This window comes from Osmerus eperlanus, chromosome 22, assembly GCF_963692335.1.
Source record: "Osmerus eperlanus chromosome 22, fOsmEpe2.1, whole genome shotgun sequence".
NCBI lineage: Eukaryota > Metazoa > Chordata > Actinopteri > Osmeriformes > Osmeridae > Osmerus > Osmerus eperlanus.
Window position 1 is genome coordinate 10,073,880 of NC_085039.1, and position 16,122 is coordinate 10,090,001.

Sequence of the window (16,122 nt, forward strand, 5' to 3'; positions counted from 1 at the left end):
CTGAATGTCAAGAGCTCCTGGCTTCTGAGCCAAATCAATTGAAGGGAGGGAAGGAGCGAGGGAGGAAGGAAGGAAGGAAGGAAGGAAGGAAGGAAGGAAGGAAGGAAGGAAAAGGTCAAGATGAATACAGTTAGCAGAGAGAAAGACATGAGGCCAGAGCGGTGTAAGGAGCGGGGATTTAAATTAATGGGAGAGGCCCGAGATGTAAAGGGCAGGGGAAGTCAACTATTTAGTCTTTATAATACTGTGTCTCTCTGCAATTGAGTTCCATTCCGGAAGATGAATGTGGGTAGATGTAGATTTGGGTGGAAAATCGCTGATCCTCTACAAGTTCCGTATATAGTGAATAGAAATGTGACTTTCTTTTTGCGAGACAAATTGTTGAGCAAATACAACCCTCTGTCTTCTGAGGCTACGAGACTAGGTCCTGTTAGCTTTGTTCGGAGAAAACAGACAACTTTCTCTTCCTCCTTTTCAAAACAACCCTTCCAGTTCGAGCGGCGATAATCCGGCGAATCCACTCCCCCCCGTGAGTGAGGCAGTGTCCATTTTCATTTGAAATATAAAAAAGCCTCGCACTCCCCCCGCCCCCCCCCTTCCCCCTTCCCCCCTCCCCCCTCCCCCTTCCTCCATGCCCGCCTCTTTCCATACACTACCTCTGGAAAATTAAAATTCAATCAAAATAGGCAAATTTGCTCCCCCACAGGACACCATTGAGTGGCGCGCGCAGCGGCGCAAGGTACTCCAATCAATGGCCTTGTTCCCTCAACACAGACCGGGAGCTCACCATTTGCATGACAGAAGAGGGGTTCACTGACACACACTTACACGCGCTCACAAAAAACGTGGACACTTTATCCCTCTCTCTATATCTCCTCTCTCCCTGTTACACACATACTAAACGACACAGATGCACACGCAAACACAAGCACACAGGAATATAGACCCACATGTTATCACACACACACTCACATGTACTTAGAATTCAAAGAAACACACAGATACACACCATATACAGATATTATTCTCACAAATGCACACCCACATATACGCACGCATGCACACACACACATGCGCACACACACACACACGTAGTTAAAGAGAACCAGAAGTTCCAGGAAAGGAGGCGTATCATATGTGCCTATAAGTTTCCATTGTGCGGTGCATTAATCCAACATATAGCACGTCTGATGTGGTCTGGTTCCTATCTGCAGTGGGGAGAATAATGGATTTGGAGCGGTGTGCTGCGGTGTGTGTGTGTGTGTGTGTGTGTGTGGTGTGTGTGGTGTGTGCGTGTGTGTGTGCGTATGCTTGTATATTTGTGTTTTCACATCTCTGCCAACTCACTCACATTCATGTCTGTTTGCTTATGTGTGCTCTGTGTAACAGCGTGCATTTGTACGCATGATGTGTGCTGTCACACATTTAGTCATTTAGCAGACGCTCTTACTCTCACACACACAGACACACACTTTCTATCACACACACACACACACATGCTGTGTTCACACACCAAGTGAAGGGCAGACTAAGTGTTCTTCTTCTTCTTCTCCTCTCCCACTCCACCAGGCTGCGGCAGCCAAGTGCTCAATATGCTATCGACTGGCTCACCGTGGCAACCTGCAGAATTCCGCTGCCTCCCCACACAAGCCTGGCAGCCTGTCTGTCGACCCCCCCCCCTCCTCCTCCCTCTCTCTCTCCCTCTTTCCCATCCCCCACTCCAGCTCCCGGGGAAGCAGTGACGTGGGGCTCCCTGCTCGGTAAAGAGGGCTGAGAGAGAGGAAGAGAGAGGGAACGAGAGAGAGAGAGAGAGAGAGAGAGAGAGAGAGAGAGAGAGAGAGAGAGAGAGAGAGAGAGAGAGAGAGAGAGAGAGAGAGAGAGAGAGAGGAAGAAAACGAGAGAGAGAGAGAGAGAGAGAGAGAGAGAGAGAGAGAGAGAGAGAGAGAGAGAGAGAGAGAGAGAGAGACAGAGAGAACCAGTGAGAGAGAGAGAACCAGTGAGAGAGAGAGAGAGAGAGAGAGAGAGAGAGAGAGAGAGAGAGAGAGAGAGAGAGAGAGAGAGAGAGAGAGAGAGAGAGAGAGAGAGAGAGAGAGAGAGAGGGGAAGAAGAGAGAGGGAGCCTCCCCAACGCAGCCTCAGTGACAATGACGCTTGCAGAGCCATTTCAGAGCAATGAGCCAGAAAACACAGTCCCCTTACCACCATTCATCCTCCTCAGCTCTGCGCTCTCACCAGTCTAAAGCACCGCCACAACATTCACCAGAGAACAACACGGCAGACATGAAACATGTCATCACATCACCAATCATTTTCTCTCTCTTTTTTATTTATTTTTACGGCTTCGTAGAGCAAAACTAAGAGATGTGTATTTTTATGTGTTCAGTAGGTAGGATGCCATCCATAGTTCTTCAACTTTAGGTTTATTTTTCTTTTAAGTTGTTGCTTCATTGAGATCCAAGCTATTCATTTTGAAATTACCATTTGATATTGCAATGTAATATCGCTTAAAGATATCTAAAACATTGAATCTGAAACATTTAATAAATTCTTTGATATCATATATCATTTTCAGAGAGGGACAGCTTGTAATTGACTCAACTGAATATTCAATATTGTTTCCAGCTGTTTCTAGCTAGATGGCTAGCTTCCCCCATTTTGCTCCCCCCTGTTCACAATAAAGTAATATCATTTCATTTTGTAATCAGCCTCAGGTCATTCCTCTTGGCATCTCGGGTGAGATTTCCCTGGGAAAATGGAAGCAGTGTGTGGCTAAGCTGGTAGCTAATCACAGTGTTGGATGATCACCCTTCTCAGGCATGCTGGCCCAGGCCCTCTGCACAGCACAGCCTAGCTGAGGTGATGATACTGGCCTAATCACCTCCAACAGAGCTCTGTTGGGATGGCTACAGGCCCTTCTTAACATTTACACACTCACACGTACACACCCCAACTCTCACACACACACACACACATATGCAAATGCATAGTTTCCATCCCAACACACACACTCACCCATACATAAATACACATACGCATACATACATGCACACACAAGCATAGCCACGAGGAGGCCTGGGGGGGCAAGGCCCCCTCGTTTACATGTTCAGCCCCCCTCCATTTCTGATTGCTTACAATAAAAAAATCAGGAATTGTTGATATATACATCAAAATGCATCCTAATTTTAATATGGGACATACATTCTGGCTACGCCCCTGGCACACACGCCAATACATAATGTAAACTTCAACACACACATACAGTACAAACCCACCAATGTACACAGATCTACACAACAACATGCATTTACAAAACACACCAATACAAAGACCATACGGATTCACACACATCAGACACTCATACGTACACATCGAACACGTTACATATGTTTGACGTACACGCACATCATGTGTGGCACACACAGTCTGACCCCCCATCCCCCCATCCTGTCTCTCTGTCACGAAGATGCATCCACCCGGAGACAGCCGGCCTGGAGTGCGTCGAGGACCTCCAGGAAGGTCTCATCAGTCTAGGCTCCAGGATGGAGTATCAGTGCTCCGCTGAAGCACCGACGTCCAGCTGTTTAACTGCCACTTCCGACAGAGAAACAGTCCATTCCGCCGCACAAACCGGGTATTACTGGTATACGTTATTTTATATATCGTCTGCTCACTTCTTGGGGGCAAACTGCTTCTGGGTTTTCGAGCTATGAGGTTGACAGCTGGCGAGGCAGGTTATGGAATTTACCGACTTGACTGCCTTGAGAGATTTTGAGGTTAATACCACACAGGGATACATCACCTTAAGGGGTTATATGGCTTGTCCGTCATCGAGGCTGTTCTTGCCCAGATGGATGGAGCTCGTTTTTTTGTTGTTGTTGATTTACCAGCTCTCAAACCGAAGAATCCATCCCCTCATCTCTCCCACCATCTCTCCCCTCCTGACCCAACCCCACTGTCCCTCTCTTGTCTGGTGTGTTCACCTGTCTAATCTAACCGTTAGCCTGCTCCGGCTGCTTGCCTGGGACCATCCGTGCAGGCTGGCCAGCCTGTCCACCCCCAGTCTGGCCTCTCCATCACCCTTCTCTCTGGGTCTCGTCCAGACTCCCACCGCCGTCACACATGCCGTCTAGCATCCTCTCTGCCGGGGGGGGGGGGTGATTAGCCTGGTTAACATTGGCAGGAGATGGAGATGCCCTCCCAAACAAAGACCGCCGAGTCGCGCCATTATGGAGAACCGCCACGCCTGCCAACCAACCGGAACTACATCTCCCAGGAGTCAATGGGTGAAAAATAGTGGACGGGCCAATCGGAGTGGAGGGGGGGAAGGGGAGGTTGTATTGTCTTTTTTTTATATAACAAACGGTTGTCACTGAGGCCCATTTTGTGTGTTTGTACTTGTGTCAGTGGAAGCATCTGGTACCATTCAAATGCCACAAAGGGCATGAGTGTCATAAAGTGGGTGGTGAAGTCAATATTCAGATTGATTAACTCGGATTATCTTTTGAGGCAACAAAAAAAAATGAGAGAGAGAGAGTGCGTCAGAGCCAGCACAAGTGGAGGGAGAGGAGGAGGATCAGAAAATAAACCTTGATGTTTCACTGAGTCACCGGGCCCCACCGTCATTGTTCAGTAACCATGAGTGTTACCTGCCTTTGACGTCTCGCTCACGTCCAACCAATCACGCAGACTTCTCCCAGAGAGACCGTTGAGTCATCGTGATGGCAGAGGAGGGCATCTTGGGCTCTCTCTCTCCTACTCTCTCTCCTCTCTCTTTCTCTCTCTCTCTCTCTCTCTCTCTCTCTCTCTCTCTCTCTCTCTCTCTCTCTCTCTCTCTCTCTCTCTCTCTCTCTCTCTATCACGTGCGTGCACCGACATAAAGGTCTTGCATCGTGACTGCTGGAAAGGTAGTTGACGTTATCAAACAGGAAACCGCCTTCCTTTGAGAGAAGCCACCATGAGTCACACCTGATCATTTCCTTTAGTACTCTTTTATAGTTTCGAATATCCTCATACTCCCACCTTGATTTACACGTTTCTCTTCTCTTTATTGTTTTGTGTGGTGATGACTTGTGTGTTGTGTTGTCTGAATACCTTGATTTGGTTAAACCACTGACAATTTGAAGAGAAATGTTTGATATTAGTTTCTTTCAGGACAATATTTATCTAACCACTCTCAAGCAAAAGCTGATATGTTGTATGTCGTTTTCCTACTTTACGGCCAAGCCTTGTTCTTTTTTTCTAATCTTCCTGATCACATTTCTCCAGAGACCTAGACCTGGGCCCTAGTCACCTTTACAAATCCTACTTATACCTAATTAACTAGTTTAATGGGCTATAATTTACTTGTCCTCACCCAGCACACCAGGTATGACTGTATATTTAGGTGTGCCTGTCTGAATAGCATTCATGTTATCCATTAGTCATTGTTATCTTACTGTCGAGCATATTGTGACATGTTCCTAATTTTTTGTGTCCCATGCATTCTGTTCCATTAACTATCATGGAAATGGTTCCTCCTTGCTTTTGAAAGATTGTCTTGTGGGTCACTTGATCTTTTCTGTCATTTGATCTTTCCATTTGTCTTTTTCTGACGTAAGCCAAGTGACATTGCTTCCCCTCTGTGCAAATGTCACCTTGCTCAGATGTCCCTGCTTACATAAAGGCTCAATGTTGTCACCTTGACGCACTGTTAGGTCCACTGGCTCCTTCTCTCTGCTCTCAATACTCTACATTCCCACCAGACTGGCCTGCATTGTACAGGCAAACATGGTCCTTCTTCAAAATCCTTGAGCCTAAGTGCACCTGCCTCCCCATCTGTGCCCCCCACCTCCCAAACAGTATTCAGGGGGGGGGGGGGGGGGGTTCATAATTGCCATCACTGACCATTCATGTCTTTTCTCTGTCCTGTCGCTTAGCATAATTCACCTTCTCTCACTCTCATAGCTCTCTCCCTGGAGACGTAATGGACTGGCCATTATTTTTCAAAAGCCCATGCTAAGTCATTGACCTTACCATATCTTCAAACATTTCCATTGTAAATTTGTATCTTTACCCAGTATACAAGTTGTTGACTTTTTGAGAAAAATGCTATATTGCTTCAGGTTTTCTATTACAGTGTAAGAGTTGAGTTGTTGCAAAGTTTTTTTTGTACACAGATTTAGGCACCATAAAGTCCATGTATGACCTAAGGAATCATGTAAATGTTTTACATCTATTAAGTAATTCCTTACAGCAAAGGATAGCGTGTTTGTATGAATGAATAAAGGCACTTAATTTAATGGATTACTTTAGTTTGCATAAACTTTTATAAATGCTATTTCTACATTGAAAAAATCTAGAAAGATTCTTCTATAAAGAATCCCTTGATTTCTAACCTTAGCATGACAAAGAACCAAGTCTGTGCAACATCTATTCCTGTTCATTACATTTACATTTAGTCATTTAGCAGACGCTCTTATCCAGAGCGACTTACAGTAAGTACAGAGACATTCTCCCCGAGGCAAATAGGGTGAAGTGCCTTGCCCAAGAACACAATGTCAATTTGCACGGCCGGGAATCAAACTGGCAACCTTCTAATTACTAGCCCGCTTCCCTCACCGCTCAGCCACCTGACTCCCTGTAACTTTTATTTCACTCCAACAGGAGCTCAGCATGTCGGCTTTTACAGCTAAAGGTACGTGTTCATCCCTTCTGTTTCCAAGAAGAGTTTTGCAACTGAGCTCGACGCGCTCGAGAGGATTCACTTGAAAAGGAAACTGAAGGCTATCGAGTTCAAGTCATCTCAAATAATTTAAACAGCCTGGATGTTCGTCGAAATGACCATGGCAACAGTGTCTATGAATTGACAAGCATTGCCTGGGTTTTTAAGATGGGTTTTGGTTCATTCACATCAGATTATCCAATAAAAATGAACAGTCAATGTAACCATTAGCTTTAGGAAACATCTATTTGCTTCTAACCAAATAAAACGAACTGAGTCCCATCAAATATGTCAATAACGTCAACTAACTTCCCAAAACACTTTTTTATAATCTTCACAGAAGGCTTTGGACCTACATAGGGTCGGTCAAAGTTTTGAATTATCCTCACTGATAGTGTTTAGAAGTCATTCGTTCTTTCATTGATAGGAATCGTCAGACCCCGTGTCTGAGTAGTTTTTCAGATCGAATGTGTTTCCCCTCAATTGCAATATTGATTAGGATCGCCATTATTATTGTCATCTGTAAAATAAGAAATCTCATCTCTCCTAAATGGATAGTTTTTAGTGACACACAAGCCGTTCAATTTCCTTTCGACACTAGGTCTATGGTCTATTTTATAGTTTGGATGGATTTTTTTCACAAGGTAACTTATTAGTGTGCATGCACGTGTGTCACATTCCCTCAAACCTTGGAACACGTGCCTAGCGCAAGTTGGAGACAGGTCGAAGTCAAAATTGTCGGTGAATAATGGATGGTGTTCATGTTCTCCTAGTGACAACAACATAGGTTAACGTTGTGTTGGTCTTATTGACACATTGAAAGCAAACACAGAAGGCCAATAATGTAAAGAACTCAAAAGGTAAAGTATCGAAAACTGCGTTGGCATCTGCGTCAGGTGTCATTGTGGTGTCATTGAACGTTGTAAACATTTCGTTAAGCCCGTTACTTGCCCGCAAAATGGTTAAGACTTGTTGTCTTTGATATCAGGGCCATGCCTCTTAATTTTAAACGTTTCATGCAAGGGGTAGTGGTGGTCTTTTGCATTAATGATACAGCTTCTCTGCGACTGAATGCTTTCCACCAAGATAGGAAAATGGCAGCAGACGTTTGCTCCTTCGAGGTCTTTCCCTCGAACCATTCAAAAAATAATTGGTGTTTTGATAGCCAGCGTGCATATGGAAGTGATTTTGAGCGCAAATACAAGAGTGTGATTCGGGTAGTCGTTAACTGGGTTCATTTGACATTTCGCTGCCGTTTTGTGCTTATTGCCTTATAAGGAAAGGCAGTCGTGCTTGTCTGCAATAGGCTGAGGATTGCCGCCTGCATGAACTGTGCTCCTTTAACCCTTCGACTGCTGAATTTTATTAAGAAACGCCTAACGTCTAACGACGCGTTTACCTTTTATATAGCTAACGCGATAAAACGAATTAAACACACATTTTGCATGTGGAAACGCGGTTGCCTATGACTTTAATGAATTAAAATGTCCTATATATTTGAATATTTTAAGCTACATAGCCTTGTATGGCCGTGTGCGTGTGTGTGTGTGTGTGTGTGTGTGTGTGTGTGTGTGTGTGTGTGTGTGTGTGTGTGTTCGCGCGAGTGCGTATATGTATATGTGCACCCGCGTACCTGCTTGAGTGCAAGTGTGCTCGAAAATTATAAGCATATCCAACCTTTCCATGTTTTCAAACCTATCCATATTTTGACATAAGACATCAGCGGCATTGGACATCGTGCTGTACGATGCGCACAGGCAACACATCTATCTGGGCGGTATATTATATTAGCCAGAGGTATGCATCTCTTGCCAAGTGGTAAGATGGACGGCTGGTACCCGTCAGAATTTGGATGGCGGAATATAAACGCGCTGGAAGAAATGCCAACGGGTTTTAAAAACAACTGACGACGTGACCTACATATCCGTCACACAACCGCGGGCCACTGGTGAGATGTGAAGATCCACATAAAGCCCTGTGCAGCTCTTAACCATAACTCCATATATGCCTTTGTAAGAGAACATTTCAGAGAACGTAGAATTGGTCATGAAAATGAGTAGAACACGATGGTGTATGGGCTAGAAGTGCAACGGCCATGAATGAAATAGTTGTTTATGGAGACGATTCCCTTTCAAGTCATATTGAAATGCATTTGCGCTAACATCTCAATGAACGATTCCCAATAACAGACGAGTGATGATCATTCAATTTTAAGATGAAATTGGAGGTGCATGACTGATTGGTTGTCAACCATAGCGGCCAAAGTAATACTTCACTCTGGTCATTCTATTAGATGCCATTTCATTATCACACCATATGTCGACTTATGGAAGAGAAATTGCGACTCATGCTACAGCATCAAATGAAGCATTGGGCTACAGCTCGTATAATTTCCCTGCAAAGCTAATTGAGTGCGATCTAATTGATCAAATAAAGAATACCGACAACAATGGTCAAATTTGATATAGCTTGGACAAATGACCTGACAGCTAGTGAATGGATCAAACATTAGACCTGGACCTAGTTCTAAAATAACCCACAAATACACTTAATTATTCTGTATAGCCACGTAGGCTATTATATACTGTATTATTTTTCATAGCACCCTCTTGCAGTTCAATTTCGCCTCTACACAGCCTTGGACAGAGGCACGACACTGTCCCAGCCCCCAAACCGCCTCCTTCTTTGACGTCACATCAATGCATGAACTGTTTTCTGCAGCTCCTTCTCGTGTGCAAACCGTATCACGCTCCTGCTGCCAACGAATTCTCAGCAAAGAGGGAAAGAGAGGGAAGGACGGAGTGGAGGGAACTCTCGCATATATCATTCTAGGGCTGAAAAACAATATAAAACAGTAGAGTGACTGTCGCTACAGCCTTTGAGTAAGAAGCGTTTTTGCTATAAAGCGAAAATGGAGCTACCCGCCGCGGGAGAGCACGTCTTTGCGGTGGAGAGCATCGAGAAGAAACGGAGCAGAAAGGTTTGAGACCACTTCAAATTGTTTTTGTCAAATGTCCACATTAGCGGCACTTGTCCCTTGTTTCTACGTTGTACTATGCGCATTTATTGGATTTTAATGTTGTACCTCTATTATCTATAATATATATTATGCCCAAATCGTGGAATCAACATATGCTCTCTCATTCGCAGGGAAGGATTGAATACCTTGTCAAGTGGCGAGGATGGTCTCCAAAGTAAGTTAGCTTTAAAAATGTGAAACCACAAGCATGTATCGAGTGTGTGTCTGTATGTGTGTGCGTGTATGAAAGAGAGAGAGAGTAAAACTGAATAATGAGAGTGTGTGTAGAGTAGCCATCAATGTGTGCGTTGTAGGAGTGCGCGTGCGTGTTTGCGCGCGCTAGGGGTGGATGTTTGCTTCGATCGATGTAGCTTAAAATGCCATCACTTATGTATGAGATAATTACTGCCGCATTTTCTTCCCATGTTTACGTGTAGCGTGCACATATACATAGTTTTAATAAGTAAAACTCGAAAAACTATTCCTTTCTATTTTGAAGGCCTGGGCTATTGCCTTTGTCGCGCGTAAACTCTTATTTACCTTATTACGCATAAGTCATTAAGGACTCAATTAAAGACTACTTAGTATGGACTTGGCGAGCTAGAAGTGGCCTAGCTACACTGCACAGAGGAAACACAACCTATACTACTAAACCCCGCACATGACAGCCACGTCTGATGTTTAATAAAATCTCTTTCTCGCTCTCTCTCTCCATCTCTCTCGCTCTCTCTCGCTCTCTCCTGGATTTATAGATACAACACGTGGGAACCGGAGGAAAATATTCTAGACCCGCGCCTTCTCGACGCTTTCCAAAACAGGTGAGCTCGATTGACACACTTGACTTAACGGGCAGACCCAGTCAAGAGGGAGGAGGGAAACAGTCTAGCCTACTGGAAATCTACGGTTAACCGATGCCGTGCTTTCAGGCTACAATTGCTGCATCTTTTTTTGTTAACAATATACACCTGCCTTTTTTGTACTCGGACACCAGTTTAAATCTGAGCTAAATCAATGTACGTGCGTCGAGAACGATGCCATATAGCTACCAGCCTTGTCTCAACCTCCAGACATGTTCTTGAAGATGCACGCGTGCCTTTTGAACTTGTCATTTCTGTAACTGCATAGGCTACCGTTATCCGGTAATGACTAAATCTCCCGTAGAGGGGTAAGCGCCTCCAACACGACGTGAACCCACACACCATTTAAGAACGTGCTGTGCCTGACAGGTCTGCCATTGACTTTGCGTCTCACCTCACCCGTGTTTGTGCGCCATATTTTTAAGGGGCAGGTCACACATTATAGAGAAAGCGTTGAAGGGGGCTTGGTGTCTGTTTTCGCCATTATCTCTAAACGGGGGAGATTTTATTGAAGCTAATTGCGTGTCTCTCAAGGGAGCCAAATCCGCTGAATACCAGACTATGAAAATATACTGACTGGTCACTGTAATTAGATGTGCGAGAGGGGGAGGACATTTGACATCACTGCTGCCTGTGGTATTAAGTTACTGCCTCTGAGAATGACATGTATAACATAGGCCACTTAAAGCTGTAGTCAGCAATACTATTCAGCCTGTAATGGCAACAGCCCCATTCTTGTCTCACCTGGGAATACCAAAGTAAGATTACTCACACCAGGGGCACACATCACAAGATTATGACTGTAAGGGGAATTTCAGTGTTGTCACAATGTAAACAACCCTTTTGTTTCCTTGTATCTCTTTTGTAGGGAAAGAGAGCAGTTGATGGGATATCGCAAAAGAGGGCCCAAACCCAAGCACCTCCTGCTGCAGGTGAGCACGGCCACAGCACAACACACAACTACATCACACAAGATGCATCCCTATAGATTTATCTCGTGCATACCATTATGTCTCTCCTCAAGAGCAATCCTATTCCCATGTGTTGAATTCATGTTTATATTTTCATTTTTGAGTCCACTTTTGTCTTCTATCATCTCAGCGGTACGCCGTTAATGAAATGTATGGTTTCATAATGCATTTGTTAGGTGAGAGTTCAATTTTCAAAGCTGATGTTTCTCAATGTTTGGGTCTCATGGGTAAATGCAAATCTGCAGCACAGGACTAGGAGTACTCCTTATAGCATGCGCATTCCTTTGTCTTCACTAGTAGCGTATCACAAAGATATTTATTTTTAAATAAATAACATTTAAATGTTACTCTAGTTTTACCACGATTTAGAGTATAACTATAGAACGTGATTGTAAAAACAACGCACATAATAATCGTAATATTAACCTGCAAGCCGAATCTATGGGGCCAGCTTGCATAAGTCATTGTGTACCACATTCCAACCACTGAAGAACTGAGACTGAGGACCTATGAATAGTGCATCGAGGCATCAATCAGAAACCCAAAGGGAGGAGGAACCCCTCAGAGCAGTGTTTGTTCCCCTCAGGAGGGAGTTGTTGGTTACACACATGATAAAGTCAAGTTGTGGAGGCACAAAGCAGCCAGTGACATTCCATTGAACTGAGGCCACGGGCACACGCTGGAGACGCCATCAGATGTCTCGGCTGTGTGGCGGGGAGGGTAGCTGAAAGAGACGGGTGTTCCGGGAAACGTGTGAAGCCGCTCACAAATACGATGGATTTGTTTTTCAAAAACGTGAGCGTTCTGTCTAACAGGCCTCAGTTGAGTTGGCCGCCCTGGCATCAAGGCCTTCGCTATGCCAACTTAATTACACTTGTTAAAGTCATCTTGTTAATGATCACATGCTGTTTGTAACGTTATACGTTTGACTGTTTGAAACAAGTGTCTTGTGCTGTGACGGTGAAGATGTTTACAGGCCAAAACCCATCAATAAGCACAAACACAGTCTACACCTATGAGCCAGTAAAATGTCTCTCATAGTCAACGGTTACGTTTTTATTTAACATTTGGTTTGTTATTGTTGCACAGCTCCCTTCGTTCGCCCGGAGATCCAGTGTCCTCTCAGACCTCCAGGAGACGTCTTTGGAGGAGGAGGACAACCGCCAGAAGGCCGAGCCCTTCCAGACGCTCCGCTCCCAGAGTCAGCAGTACCAGCTCAACAGCAAGAAGCACCACCAGTACCAGCCCCTCTGCAAGGAGAGGGAAGCAGAGCAGCAGGCCAACGGCAAGAAGAAGTTCTACTACCAGCTCAACAGCAAGAAGCATCACCATTACCAACCCGATCCCAAGATGTATGACGGCCAGTACCCTCCCAAACCCAGGGAGGTCAAAGTTCCAGAGGTCCTCAACCGGGGCTGGAACCTGCCCCCAGCTTTACAGCAGAAGTGGGTCCGCGACAAGGACTCCGGCTGCCTGAGCAAAGTGAAGGATATAACCATGGAGCTGAAGAAACTTCCGGCAGACCTCAACGGCAGCAGGGAGGAGACGGAGCCGAGCCAAGTCGCTGTCCAGGTTCCCGTCCCGGAGGACGTTCCGCCGCCGGCGACGACACCCAACAGCGTTAGCAGCAAGCTGAAGATTGTCAAGAACAAAAATAAAAACGGGCGGATAGTCATTGTCATGAGCAAGTACATGGAGAACGGAACGCAGGCGGCTCGGATTAAAAACGGGGACGTGGAGACAAACGGAGACCAGGCTCAGCAGGAAGCCGAAGCTCAGAACCATCTTATGGAAAACCACCTGCAGAAAATGAGGCTTGTGAGGAAACTGGGTCTCACGAACGGATTTGCAAAAGACAACAAGGAGAAATTACACGATCCGTCTCACTCTGGATCTAACGGACATTGTCCTGTTGAGAAGGACGACTTATCCAAAATGGACTGTACTGTGATGCAACAGGATGGGGTCACAGGTCTAGGGGGGATTTCAGAGGATCAGTCCCTGCCCCTGACCATGAAGTCTAATCTGGCTTCTTTGCCTTTGAATAAGGGAGCCGTCTCCATGACGGAGCCTAGGAGGACTCAGGCTCTCAAACGTCCCCTTTCAGACCCAGAGGCGGGTTATGAAGACCGGAGCGCTGTTAAAAGGTGTTTCAGCTCAAGGAGTATCAGTTCCCCATGTGCCACTGTGTCCTCTCCTCCTCAAAGCAACAATGTGGACCAAAATGGCCACCAGAGCCAAAATGGCCACCGGGAATATGACATAATGGACCAAGAGGAGCCCATAGACCTCAGCTTTGTAAGGACCAAAGTGGTCCCCACAGAGACACAGTCTTCTCCTCCTGGGGAGGAGAAGGCAGAGCAGCCATTGGCTTTGCCCGCACAACAGAAGGAGGAGCCTTTTCCATCCTTCAAGCCATTCCTAGGGAATATAGTCATCACAGATATCACCACAAACTGTCTCACAGTGACTTTTAAGGAGTATGTCACAGCATAATGAACTAAGTGGCCCAGAAGGGTACCCAAAACAACCTTGTCAATAATATGTACAAATTAACCTTAAAACATGAGTATTTTCTGATTTTTTTTATTGTACAAAGGAAGAGCCCTTGTGTATTTGCTTCCAGTTGGAGTTCTGAAGTACTGGGTTTCTTTACCCTTCTCTTATATTCTGGTACATTCTGAGGTTTTGTCATATCTGTTTTGTTTCAAGCTGTTTTGGATTTCGTTTATAGCTAATTTAGATGCTGTCATATGGTATCAGGAGCGCAGTGAAAAGCACTTACTATGTAAACTGTAATTTGCTTTTTTCAGTCTTTGTCTCATAAAGGTTTAAATATGTACATTCAGCTTTTTTTGTTCTACAAAAGAAATCTAAATAGATTTTTTTGTAAGTTACGCCTGCTGTGTGTGAGTGTGAGCGTGTATGTTGAAAATGGTGAATGGTTGATTCTAAGAGACATGTTGCTTGGACGCCTCATGCCATCTAGAGAGCCAAATAAACAGGACTCCCAGTCAGACTGCAGTGAAGACTAGTGACATTTGTGGACCTTAGAGTCGATGTGTACTTTGCACTGTCACAAGGTGCAAGGAGGGAATGGCTCCTGAGAAACTAACCAGATGTGTATATCCACTATTATGATTACTTATCTCGCTTATCAAATGTCTCAGACCTCTTGTTAAGTTCAGACTGACAGTGAACTGATGTTCCTTGGGTTAGACTATAAAACAAAGCTATTTAGTAATTTATCCAATTAATTTGATTGTTTTCCACTGTTTTTGTAAACAATGTGGGTTGCTTGTGAGATGCTAATTTCCCAAGGGGTAGTTGAATGTGTAATATAATACATGTGAGCCTACTAACAATCAGATATGTCCCTGAAGACCCCTATTGTCGAAAGTGGTAGTTCAATAGATCAGTCTCTATCAGAATGTAAACAAAGGATCATTTAAATCAACTGTATACTTTAAACAGGATAGTTATTAACATTCAGGTAGTAAATTCAAGGGATCGTTCATGTTATCATTCTATTTTTCATTTTTGGAAGTTGGGCGTTAAGTCAAAGGCTATGCTGTATTTGAAACAGACTTGAACACTGAAATCTTACCTGACTGTTTCAAGACAACTGTATTGTTCGAAATTGTTGCCTACTCCTGCAAGTGCATTGTATCATGTTTGCATAAGAAACGCCCCCCCCCCCCCCCCCCCCCCGTCCGAGGTTCTTTGGTGTAGCCTGTTTGTTAGAAATCTGTGGATCCCCGCTCTTGGTTTTTGAGAAATGCTTTGTAACTGCTTGAAAACGGAAAAGGCAGATATTCGGAAAGGTCATCGATGATGTGTTTTGCAATAATAAAAATGGATCGCAAATTAGACTCGCAGTCTCTTCTAACGTTCGTATTTGCTTTGCTGAACTGATATTTCAACACTAGGCCATACACATGACATTCTTATACAAGGGGGTTGTAATAGTGAAGCAGCACAACTAACCTCGCTTCCTTACTATAATTAAGCGCAAGTTCAGGAGACCAGAACATTTCAGAGCAGACAACTGCATGTAATGTTTTGCCTTGTTCTATGTAGACCTATATGAGAGACACCTCCAACTAGTTTAAAGGTGATTTCTTGCGATAAATCGAGACGGGTGTGTGACAAGCTAGCCATCAACATTTTTCATGGTTAGTCTATTTATGGATGTATACACTGTGGCCAGTAAAAGCAGAATGTAGATCTGCTCAATATTTGCTCTTCATTGATTTGGTTGTGTCCATGCTTGAAATCAACAACGTGCTCAGTTTGACATTCTGACCAATGATCAATATGCTGATCAATAGACTGGGTCTTACTTATCAGGGGTTTTCCTGTCAACGTGGCCTGTCGGAGCGACACATTCAAAAGTTGACCTTCACTAGCTGACCGTATCTCTTATACCTAGTGCTTATTTTCACCATTTGGTGACAGTGACTATAGACGCCGTACCATTACACCACTAAAGATTAAAGATTCGGGTTAGCAAGGTCATGGAAAACATGTAGGCTGAGTCAAGACATTTTAGAAAATGTGATTTTGAGGTTTAGTA

At 44.5% G+C, this 16,122-nt stretch overlaps 1 protein-coding gene across 2 annotated transcripts; it reads left to right on the top strand.

Annotated features, from left to right (window-relative positions):
• The first annotated feature begins 7,450 nt into the window (after window positions 1-7,450).
• Window positions 7,451-15,413, top strand: LOC134008711 (E3 SUMO-protein ligase CBX4-like). 2 transcript variants are annotated; one of them, XM_062448215.1, is made up of 6 exons: window positions 7,451-7,559; window positions 9,421-9,679; window positions 9,850-9,893; window positions 10,471-10,536; window positions 11,444-11,507; window positions 12,636-15,413. In XM_062448215.1, exons 2-6 carry the CDS (start codon window positions 9,611-9,613, stop codon window positions 14,040-14,042), a joined length of 1,650 nt encoding a protein of 549 aa, XP_062304199.1. In that variant the 5' UTR covers window positions 7,451-7,559; window positions 9,421-9,610; the 3' UTR covers window positions 14,043-15,413. The 2 variants fall into 2 exon arrangements, with proteins under 2 accessions (XP_062304199.1, XP_062304198.1); XM_062448214.1 differs by lacking the exon at window positions 7,451-7,559 and having other exon boundaries at window positions 9,383-9,679.
• Window positions 15,414-16,122: the final 709 nt, after the last annotated feature.

Excerpts from the sequence above, each read along its gene's own strand:
- LOC134008711 (XM_062448215.1), top strand. The coding sequence starts at position 9,611 with ATGGAGCTACCCGCCGCGGGAGAGCACGTCTTTGCGGTGGAGAGCATC. Across the intron at positions 10,537-11,443 it reads CTCGACGCTTTCCAAAACAG|GGAAAGAGAGCAGTTGATGG; the intron begins GTGAGCTCGATT and ends TCTCTTTTGTAG. Across the intron at positions 11,508-12,635 it reads CCAAGCACCTCCTGCTGCAG|CTCCCTTCGTTCGCCCGGAG; the intron begins GTGAGCACGGCC and ends ATTGTTGCACAG.